The sequence below is a fragment of the Dicentrarchus labrax genome, unplaced genomic scaffold (genome assembly GCF_905237075.1).
Source record: "Dicentrarchus labrax unplaced genomic scaffold, dlabrax2021, whole genome shotgun sequence".
In the NCBI taxonomy this organism is placed as follows: Eukaryota; Metazoa; Chordata; class Actinopteri; family Moronidae; genus Dicentrarchus; species Dicentrarchus labrax.
The window spans coordinates 911-12720 of record NW_026136715.1 but is presented as its reverse complement, the minus strand read 5'-3'; the positions used below and the strand labels follow the sequence as shown (position 1 = coordinate 12720).

Genomic DNA, 11810 nt, shown 5'->3' with positions numbered 1-11810 from the left:
CAGCCCTGATACTGATATAGGATCAGCTCGGATCATCTCTAATGATTATCTTGTGCACTGGCACATCTGTGCCAACAGTGAGAGTAAATAAAGAGTTAAAGACAGTCACCTCAATGTTTGTGTCATCTGAGTTCCCTCTGGTCTTCCAACCTGTGGAACAGACACAATATTTTCTCTGTTATATTGAGTCATTATTGAAAGTGCAGATGAGGTTTGAAGGTCTCTCTTGTTGGGTTGAAGCAACAGGAAAACAGCCAATGATCAAACACCAACCACAGTCACACAAAACTAAACCAGATCTTCCTGTACAAAAATGGCAGTCCATCCAATAGATGTTGAAATATTTCAGTCTGGACCACATGGTGGACTGAACACTGACAATGCCATCCCCAGAGCCACACTCTCAAACTGCTGTTTCAGTGTCTGTAGTGATCCAACTACTGTTAGCACACTGTAGTCATTTCAGCTGGTACCCAGAACAGATCCTGATACTTTATAAAACCTGCAAACAGCAGAAAACTAATGCTATGTATTCCCAAATAGCTATTTTCCCTCTCCTGAAATGTACCTCCTTCCAGCTCCACAGCTTCCTCGTGTATTAGCATTTACTTGTTGGTGAATGTCCTTGAACATGTGTTCATGATCATTAAATGTTGTGTGTCTCAGGCTCTGCCAGGTGTGTTTGTTAGCTCAGGGACAGTCTGTGTTGTGTTTGTTCAGATTCCTTCCAGAGTATTTCATGAGCAGAGCCACACTGTCAAACTGAAATGTGTACTGTTGCAATAAGTTGTTAAAACCTTGATGTGAGCGTCCTGTTAAATGTAATTTGTGTTACTGTATTTTTCCTGTTCCCCTTACAGTCAAGTTTGGTGTTCCTCTGAATGCAGATTATGGTCAGTACCAGACCCAAGATGATGACGATGATGACAGCAGTCACAATCACATACAGCAGCACATCTGTGTGATATTGAAGAGAAGAAAAAGTTTGTTTTACAGACGCTTCCACGTTAATGATGAAACATGAGGCTCTCTTCGTGTAGTGCTGGCAGACTAATAGTAACAGTTTTTGTCCCATTTAAACACAAACACAACCTCACAAACAACTGACATCTATGGCAGAAGTCAGCCTCATTGATAGAAAGTTGCAGTTGCTATACACAAATCCAGGGAAGTAGCCTCCTGGTGACAGATGTCATTCTCCTAGGGCAAAAAACTGTGGCTGCTAAAAGATGGAAACAGTTTGGAGGAGAACAAAAAGTTCACTGTGAACTGTACCTGACAACTGGGTGGTTGCTGATGCTGGCGTTGCTGTTGGTGTTGTTGCTGTTGGTGTGGAGGCTGATGGCGATGATGTTCGAAGGTCAAAGAGTCCCATTTGGTTTGGAAGTGGTTGGAGCAGTGATCAATGGAAACACAAACAATCAGATACTGAATGAAAGCCTGTAATATGTGGAGAATTTACTAAAATATTCATATTCTGGTGTTTTTCAAACAATATCAACACAAGTATTAATGTTATCTCCTATATATTGGATGTGAACATTCAATGCCAATATGAAAGTAGAAATCAAAAATAAAATATTTGGTCATATTTTCATTTATTAAATTTGTTTTCCGTTTATTCAAACTGGAAGTTTTCTTTTTTTTCTATTTTTAAAGTTTTTCTCATCCTTGACCATGTCATTCTCGTATTGTAAAGTGAACATCAAATAATTTATTTTTGTTTTTTTATGCCCTTTATTAAAAATAAAATCAAGGACCAAAAGATACACTGATTTCTCTCATTATTTATTTTGAGATTTTAAATAACAATAGAAGTTTTTTTTCATTATCAGCTCTTTAAAAGTTAATATTCACTGGACAAAAGGTACGTGGATTATAAAGCAACATTTTCTTGAGGTTCAATAAGAAACTCACCATCAATGACAAGGATTGGTAACTTATAAGATGAATCTGGAGACAAAGCTCTGCCGTAACCACACTTGTACCATCCTGTGTCTGACTTGGTCGCCTGTGTGATGGTCATATACAGTCCAGATCGTTCTTTATATTCAATGCTGTATCTGCCATTCTGAGCTCTGTTCTCCTCTGTTTCAGTGAGAATGTCCTCTTCTGTTTTACAATCGCCCTTACACAAGAACTTCTTCTTTCCGTAGACAGTATCGCTGCATCCATAAGTGATATTTTCTCCTTCAGTATTTGTACGGATAAAAACAGTGTTTTTCCCCAACGGTGCTGTTGGAAATATGAACAATCATTAGTTACTGTCTGTACGTCCTTTAAGATGTATTCTGATCACAATATCTGCTGCTTCTCATTAACTCAGAGTCACACTGGGAGCTGCCCAGTTCAACCACAGTCTGTGACTGGTGTGGTAATGATTTGATAAAACATCAATAAAAAGTCTGTACACCATAAATAACTCCCATTCTTCTCACAATGTAATTTGATTTTATTTATTTTCCTACTACAAAATTCACTAAATATGTTAAATACACTAAATATATCAAGTTTAATTATTTTCAGTAGAAACTCACCATCTGAAACTCTGATCTCAAAGTCCCTGTATGAACCTGGAACCAAAGTTTGTCCCAAACCACACCTGTACCGTCCTGAGTCAGACTTGGTCAGATTTGTGATGGTCACAGACAGAATTCCTCTTTCAGGAGAATCATTTCTGTATTTAATGCTGTATCTGCCACTGTGAGCTCTGACACCATCTGTTTTAATTAGAATATCTTCTGCTTTACATTCTTTCTTACAGAAGAACTTGTTGCTTCCAGACAGACGCAAGGTGCACTCAAGTGTACCACTTCCTCCTACAGCTCCTGTGTAAAGGTTGAGTCTTGCACTGACGAGCCCAGAGTCTCCCCCACACAGTGCTGTTGAAAAGATGAGCAGAGAACACTGATGGTCAGTACTTTCTGTATTGTAGACTGACTGTAAAACAGACAGAAGGTCAATGAGGGTGAATCCATCACTGCACAGAGAATGATACAGAGGCAGCCAAAGTTCAACATCATGGGATGGCGTATATAGCATGTGTCACGACCTCTGACACAATATAGGTGGACCCAAATGCACAGACGAAAATGTAGGAAAACTATATTTATTCATCAACAAAAGGCGCTCTCAAGGAGGATATCAAAAAGCAAACAAAAGTCTTACTTTAATTGACACATGAAAAAACCTGGACTCTGAACTGGAACACTTTACTATACTCTTTCTACCACCTGAACAAGACGAACTGACAAAGACAAAGGGAGACAAGGACTATTTATACTAGTTGAAAGTGAACACAGGTGAAAACAATCAGGGGCGGGGCAGACAATTACAAAGGCGGGAAAATCACACAAAGGGGGGAAGTCAGGGTCTGAATTGTGACGGAAAAGATGAGTAGAAAATAAAACAGGAAGGACTAAACATGAAACACTAAACATGAACATGGATAAAATTAACACACTTGACGAGACACAATAGCATGCCACTGTAAAGGACATTCTGTGTGTATGTTTATGCATTTTAAGCTTTTTTTTGCAGCATTTCTGAAATTTTATTAGACTTTTATTTCAGGTAATCACCCCGGCTGGCTATAATTTTACAGATTGTTAGATCCCGAGTTACCCCTGTATAGGTGGTACTGGACCAGCTCTCCATTTAAAGGGTCCGATCCTCTAGCCCAGAGGTGTCAAACTTACACCAGAGGGTTCGATCCGGCCCGTGGGGTGACTTTGCTTAGTGTGAAAACTATAGAGAACACAGAGTATCGAACATAGCACAATGCTTTATTGAACTTTATTCACTGACAACTGTAACTCACACTGTACATTTACTGCTAGACCTGATAACTTATGGCTAACCCTTGTCTCTCTCTGCTCTGCTGCTGTTCACCGTTGCTCGCTCGCTCGCTCGCTCTACCACCAAACACACGTTATGCTCGCACATCACGCACTGCTCTATTCCTTGAAGGAGCTACGCTACTCTTAAAACACTCATTAGTCAAAATGTCTTTGTCAAACAGGAGAAAAGTGGACACAGAGTGTAGAGTTTTCACAGAAAAATGGACCAACTCCCATTTATTCACAGAGGTGAATGGGAAACCTGTGTGCTCAGTGTGTTCGCAGCAAGTTTCAGTGCTGAAAAGTTTTGTGCATGTTTGGGACTACCTACCTTTGTGAACAGGTTTTCTCTGTAATGAGCATCAACAAATCAAAGTTGCGCTCAAGGCTCACACATAAGAACTTAAATGACATTCTGAGATTGGCAGCTCCTCAGGATTTGATGCCTGATATTGATGCACTTGTAAAGACTAAAAGATGCCAAGTTTTAGGAGCAAATTAAACAGTGAGTAAACCTAATTCATGTAAAATGCTGCTTTAGACACTTTTGCACACTGAACAATACAGCTCTGTGAAAATGCATACTTACTGTGTGAATGTTTAAAGACACTGAACATTGTGCACTAATATGTCATTCAGCAGCTTCAGTACAAAAGAGTTTGGTTTGGTGGAACTCTATTACTCATGCACTGCCACAACTTTCATGTATTTTTATGTATACATTTATAAGGCAGTAGGATAACTTAACCTTTCCTAATACCTCCCACTTTAGTTTGTATGGTGCGGTGAGTCAGTTCAGGTGGTCAGGATTACTGCACAGATGTGAAAAAGTATGTAAATAAATAATTTCTAGATCTTGAAAAGTTGTTTTAATCATAAAGTAAAATACTGTATTTTTCAGTTCCAGGTACATGTTACTTAATGTTCTGTGGCTTTGTAGATCCAAATCCACTGTGATCTTTAAATTGTAATGCACATGTGTAAATGATAAACTGAGGCAAAATATTGTTGAAATTGCACTTATTTTCCTTAATAAAATTCAGGTTGTTCATAATGTTTTGTGAAAAGAAAGTTTGTTAAATGTGAACATTTTCAGAATGTATTTCTATTTTTTTGCAATAAAACAAACCAAAAAATTAGGGGTTGTTGCTATTTATAGGTAGTTTTCCTTCATTTTCTGGTCCGGCCCACTTCAGGTCCAATTGGGTTGTATGTGGCCCCTGAACCAAAATGAGTTTGACACCCCTGCTCTAGCCTGTGGGTATTACCCTGCCAGGTCTCAGCAGAGGACTATTTAAGCTGGTGGCGAGGAGATACGCCTGGCTTCTAACTGCCTTCATCCAGACGCCTATCCTGCTCACTCTAGTGCAGAACCTGACTGAATAGCCCTAGAGTCAAATACCACACTAGTCACGTCCATTCACAGCTGCTCTCCTCTTATTGACCTGTGCACTTCGTAGTGGCTAGGATTATTTTTAGTGGCTTGGACAGTAAGCCCCAAGGGTCTGTTTAATTTATTTGGCTAGAGTAACCTACCTAATAATTATTGTCTGTAGAGATAAAATAAATCTGATGTCTACAATTTATTCTTTAACTGCAGTTGTTATATTTATTGCAAGAATTAGCAAGGGCATACAGCTTTAATTAATTCAAAATTGATTATTCATATTCACTGATAACGATTAACTACTTCCCCTTTTCTCTCCGCACCGGACATGTCTCGTTGCAGTACGTGCCTTTTCATCTAGTTACTCAACACGTCAACATGATTTGCTCTCTTGACCTTACTTTCCATAGTTCTAATTCACTACTATGCATTTATACTTAATACTAATTAATTATCAAATAATCCGTTACAATTATATAATCATGTTTCCTTTCATTGTTACATATTTCATTTTGTTATATAGAATCAACTTCAATCATTATACAGCTTTTGGTTATTATAATCTCTGTGCATTGCGTTATTCATTCATTATCTTTCTCTGTTACTTGATATGAAGTCCTTTGCTTTCCAAAGTGGTTTTAGCAGATCAGGGATCTCAACTTACTTGAAAAGATGCCTTACAACATGTGTGAGGAGGCTTTAAATTACTTTTTAAAGTGTTATAAGAAACAAATTCCCAGTTCTCACCTGATAAGAAGCAGACGAAGAGAACATGTTGGATATTCATTTTGAATTTGATCCCGATGAGACAAATCATTAACCTGCAGGAGAACTGTCTCTGTCACTTCAATCCTTTCACACAGAAGTCTGCTTTAATTTAACACTTCCTTCCTGTATCTCGCTCCTCCTTCTCTGTTAGTTTGCGGATTTAGCTCCCCTCACAACATGATGATGATGATAAGTGATGATGAAGGGGGGTAGGGGGAAGTGTAAATGTCTCCTTGCTGGTTGTTCTGACACATTCAGAATCATTTCCACTTTATCTGTTAGCGTTCAACAAGTGGCTTTTAAAACATACATATTTAAATAATTTAATTAATATCATGAATGTTGGAAGACTAGTGGACTGCTGGCTTTATCTGATGACTACTACACAACCCTGTACTCATCCTATCTGTGACAAGCTGTACAGTGATATCAATCTTCTCAACTGTCAGTTGGGTAAAAACTGACATCAGAGCATCGATAATGACAATCTGCTCTCTGTCCATAGACACTCTGGAAATGCTGCTGTTTGTGAGGCCTGAGATTCTGCTACTGTGTGTTACAGCTGTTAGTTGCTGTGCCAGACTCGACTCCTTGCTTCATTCATTGCAATTAAGTTCATTACAGCATGATGAAGATGTCTGAGTCAGTCCAGTCAAGTCAGAGTTGCTGCAGGGTGGGTTCGAGGGCCCGATCACCGACATCTGTGACCCTAACCCTAACCCATATAAACCACAGTACAACTTACAAAGCTGGTTCTAAATCAGGTTGAAGTGCACTTTTCAAATGCAGTTAAACATTTAAACAGAAGGGTAATGGATGCGGAAAGGGATGAGCAAAGACACCGTTATCTGTATCTCTTCAACCAACTACATCATCTGCATCTGTATTTGCACTCAGAATGGGTGGGACTTAACCAAGTTGGCGGGTCTGTGTGAAAAGCGATGTGACTGCATCATTCACTCCTCTTGCAGTAGTTCTTGAAAATGTGTCAACTTTATAATGCAGCTGCTCTGAAGTGTGCTAAGAATAGATCTGACAGAAGTCACTATTAAATCTTAACCTTTATATTTTTAATTGAAAGAGACAAAATAAAAGTTCACTCATTGTGAACATCCTCATAAAGTGTTCATTTAAAGTTAAGAGAAGTAGCTTATGTCAGTTTATCACCCTGTTTCCTAACACAAACCTGACTGATAAGTTCTGTATATGAGTCTGAGAAACATCAGCTCCACCTCGGAAGAATTTGACAGGATGTTACCTCAACAATAACCTAGCGAAGGTTTATTCATTTTTATTCTTAATTTTAGAATATCACAGTAAAACTAACATCACCACTAGTTTTCCAGATCGAGTGTGTTCCAGTTTGAACTGTCTCTCTGTGTTATCTCAACCACCTACGACCAGTCAAGATATTTTATTTAGAGTAAAACCCTATAAACTGCAGCCAGTTCAGGGACCCTGAAACAGCAATGAACTGTTTTTAACAGACCAACCCTGAGTGATATGATGATCTTATAGAATATGATTCAGTTCAATTTTATTCATATGGCAGCAAATCATAACAGAAGTCATCTCAGTGCACTTTGACAACTACAGAGAGCCAGTGCAGAGAAGTTAGTACAGGAGAAATATGATCTCTTTTCCTGTCAGAATATGTGCCGTAGTATTCTGGATCAACTGGAGAGTCTTCAGGGAATTATTGGGGCAGCCTGATAAGAAATAATTGCAGTAATCCAGCATAGAAGTCACAAATGCATGGACTAGTTTTGTTTCACAGTAGGTGATTTGAGGAAGAGGGGGGTGCCATCACCCTCCTCAGTAAAAGTACATAATAATGGAGAACACTAACAACAGATACATGAAAAGTGATACTTACACACATGTGGATGCATTAGTACATGTGAAACAGGTTTCACACATTGGTGGATCTCTTCCTGTTAGTTTGTTTCATATATATGTAACCCAGTGACAATAAAGGGTTAAAATATATATTAATATAATGTTACTGTCCTTACGTAAGCAGAGAGGAATCAGCCACTCATAATTATAGTTTGGTTAAGTCCCGCCCTAGCTGAGCTTGATTGACAGATCATGATGCAACTGTGTGATCTATTGTTAATGTGAGGAAGAGAGGAGAGATGTGGTCATTTGACTGCGACCGGAGCAAAGGAAATAGAAGAGTAGCATCAAACTTAGTAAAAAGGGGAAGTGGTTGATAGATAACAGTTGTAGATAGCTGATGAGGGATTCAAGTTTTTGGTTAATTTGCTGGAATAGTAACAGTTTAACACACAGTTCAGCTGGCTGTTACTGCGGCCTACTTACTGTAATTTCCTTGTTGCAATGAATAGTTCAGTAAATTGTACATTACTATATGTGAAGGAAAGGATGTTAAAATACCATGTTTTCCATTATTGTTCTGTTGTTATTATTAAGGGATAAATGTTCAATTCTTACATTTTACTGTGGAGAAGGTGATAGTTGATTGAAATTGTATTGACACTGGAGGGTGGGAATATTAGCAGGGCCATACAACATGTATACTGCCATAATCCTTCCTAATATTGTACGGAGGTAAAAGCTTAATGCTATTGTCATTAGTCACTGTTTAATCAACAGTACAATGATGTATGTTGGTAATAATTCTGATATTGATATTGATATTGAAACTCAAAGTTTATTGAACTAGAGTGTAATGTAAGGCCTGAACAGTGAGTGTTATATTATATATGATGTTTAGTGTTACATTATTGTTACACTTTAGTATAATATAATTATATAATTAGTATAATAACAAATAGACAAAACTGAATCTAAAAGTCCTGTTTGCATAAAACAGGTCAGGTCATAGATAGATAGATAGATAGATAGATAGATAGATAGATAGATAGATAGATAGATAGATAGATAGATAGATAGATAGATAGATAGATAGATAGATAGATAGATAGATAGATAGATAGATAGATAGATAGATAGATAGATAGATAGATAGATAGATAGATAGATAGATAGAAATTTACTTTATTTATCCCGAGGGAAATTCAAGTATCCAGTAGCATACAAGACATTAAACATACATTAAAATAAATAAAAAAATACTAAATTAACTTATAACACAGTAGCTACAGTAAACAGTGCAAACAGTAAGCAGTGCAGATGGAGTACAAAATTGAGCATTGTCTATTATCTATTGTCCTCCCTGCCTTTACTAAGAGCTGTTGTGCAGTCTGATGGGGGACGACAGAGTTTTTCCGTCTGTTGTTGGAGCTGGACTGGGACAGCAGTCTGCCACTGAACACACTCCTCTGCCTGGTGAAGGTGTTGTGCAGAGGGTGGTGGGTGTTGTCCAGTATTGACAGCAGTTTGTCCAGGGCCCTTCTTTCTGCCACTGTCACCAGAGAGTCCAGCTCTGTGCCCACCACTGAGCCAGCTCTCCTCACCAGTCTGTCCAGTCAGCCGGTGTCTCTCTTCTTGCTGCTTCCTCCCCAGAAAACCACAGCATAAAGAGCACACTGGCCACCACAGACTGGTAAAACATCTGCAGCAGTTTTTTTTACAGATGTTGAAGGACCCCAGCCTTCTCAGGAAGTACAGATGGCTCTGCCCTTTCCTGTATAGAGTGTCCATGTTTGCTGTTATGGACAGAGTGAGAGCCACTTTTGAAGATCCATTCCCATTGATTGATCCCAGAGGGATTCTACCTGGAACCCAGAAGTGACTCATCAAGTCGCCAGGACTGCTACACACGTTCAAAACGGGGGCACCCCATCACCAGAAACGTATCACTGGAACAGTCATTGATATTAAGAACCACAGACAGTGGACTGACAAGACAAAACTCGAAAGTGATCACAGACTTAAAAGACTATCGACAAAGACTCATTTATTTTAAAGGGACATTTTTTATTTTCATTCATCTTGTATTCAAATGTTGAGTTATCATCAGCCATACATTATGACCACCTGGACACCCTGGTTGTCACAATGTTATGGCTGATGGGTGTATATACGTATATATAAATAGGGCAGGTGCCACACACAGTTACAGGCATGACAGGGCGAATGTTGATTGAAGAATGGAGTTTACAGTTCCAGTTAAGGTCTGAGATAGGATAGGACACTGCCATGAGTTTAGGATTCTTTTCTGTAATGAGGCAGCAGGTTATGAGACCCAGTGTCTAACCAAACACAGTTCTTGGAAAATGAAGATGATTTTAGAAAAACACGTCCACATCACACCTGTTTACAGACACACACAGGAAATGATGTTTCATATTTCACTAAATATTTTATCTCTATTATTTTAAGTTTAAGAAATTGAGTGTTTAGCCAGAATAGTTAACCCTAATGAATGCTAACAATGCTGACCTGCTAACCAAAAACAATGAGGATTTATCAGAGTTCACAGTGATAAAGAAATATGAAGAACAAAATCAGTCAGTGAACAGTTTGACTGTGGCGCCATCTCCTGGTTTAATAGTATACCACAGTGATACCTCCTGTACTCATCTAGTTGAAAATGTAATACAAAGAAAGTTACCCATAAAATTGCTCATAAAAAGATCCCCAAATATCTGTTCAACTACTTCAATCACTTCAGAGACAATCACAACTATGGAACAAGATGCAGCTCAGAGTTTATCCTTTTAGATTCAAGAGTTAAATGGATAAACATCCCTCTTTTATACACAGCTAGTAATAGTTATTTAGTGTAAAGAGAATCAATCCATAGAGGAATACTTATCAAAAAACAGAAAACAATCACCAATCTGGACATACAAGGTTTTCACTGGACAGGAAGGGTATGAGGAATAGTGTGGTAAAAGTACAATATCTGCCTCTGAGATGTAGTGAAGTAGAAGGTAATACTCAAGTAAAGTGCAGCTACCTGGAATATGAGTAAATGTACTTAGTTACATTCCACTGGTCTCTGCTGTCGTCACTGTTCCTCTTTTAATGCAGTTTTACATGTTGGTTGAATTTAGATGTTCATGGATGTCATTTGGTCCACCATCAGTGTGGAGACATCAATGTATCATTTATTGAACCAGAAAGTCTCTTGAGATCCAATATATTTTCACTGACAGAGACTTAGGCAAAGTGGAAGCTGTATACCTTCAATATTTTATAGTATAGCAGTATTCCCATGGCACGACTGCAAAAACTGATTTTTATATAGTTTATTGTTACAGTAGCCACATTAGCTTCAGCTGATGCAGTTGCATCCTGGGGTCTGTTAATGCACACAAGTAGACAAAAAATATACAAAATCTATACATTAACAAGGAAATATAAGATAAGAGATCAAATATAAGGTTTAATAACATGCACAAGGTAGGATGGATAAGAAATATGATCATTTTATTGACATGGTAATTAATTACATACACTCATAAAACACTACAACATTGGTACTTTGTGAGCCATTTAATTCATCATGAACAGCAAGAAACCATCAATTGATGGTTAATGGCAGGAAAAATAACCCATTAGCTCAGATACATGAAAGTAAGTAAGTAAAGCTTTATTTATATAGCACCTTTTTAAAACAAAGGTCCAAAGAGCTTTACCAACAACAAATATACATATGGGTATTATATATAAATATGTACATGTATAACCATTCCTGATGCTCAGCAGCATCAGCTCACGATCATGAATATCCACAGAAAATGTAATGGAGATCTGTTGTTTGTAAGGTCAAACTTAACCTTATTATATGTAAGTGTCTGTAAGTGGAGATTTATACATCACTACATTAAAACAAGTTGAATCACACAAACTAATTCTTATGTACTTTGTATTAAACATTT

The 11810-nt window shown here is 37.9% G+C and overlaps 1 protein-coding gene across 1 annotated transcript; it reads right to left on the bottom strand.

The window, feature by feature from the left end:
• Positions 1-22: 22 nt before the first annotated feature.
• Positions 23-6068, bottom strand: LOC127378171 (polymeric immunoglobulin receptor-like). Its single transcript, XM_051426884.1, has 6 exons — positions 5974-6068; positions 2538-2882; positions 1918-2235; positions 1276-1338; positions 859-957; positions 23-150 (listed from the first exon to the last, which is right to left on the bottom strand). The coding sequence occupies exons 1-6, from the start codon at positions 6041-6043 to the stop codon at positions 23-25; spliced, it is 1023 nt and encodes a 340-aa protein (XP_051282844.1). The 5' UTR covers positions 6044-6068.
• Between the last annotated feature and the right edge of the window lie 5742 nt (positions 6069-11810).

Bases quoted from the DNA above. Each gene is read 5' to 3' on its own strand.
- LOC127378171 (XM_051426884.1), bottom strand. From the start codon at position 6,043: ATGATTTGTCTCATCGGGATCAAATTCAAAATGAATATCCAACATGTT. The intron at 958-1,275 runs GTACAGTTCACA...AATATCACACAG, and splicing joins AGCAACCACCCAGTTGTCAG to ATGTGCTGCTGTATGTGATT. The intron at 151-858 runs GTAAGGGGAACA...TCTGTTCCACAG, and splicing joins GAGGAACACCAAACTTGACT to GTTGGAAGACCAGAGGGAAC.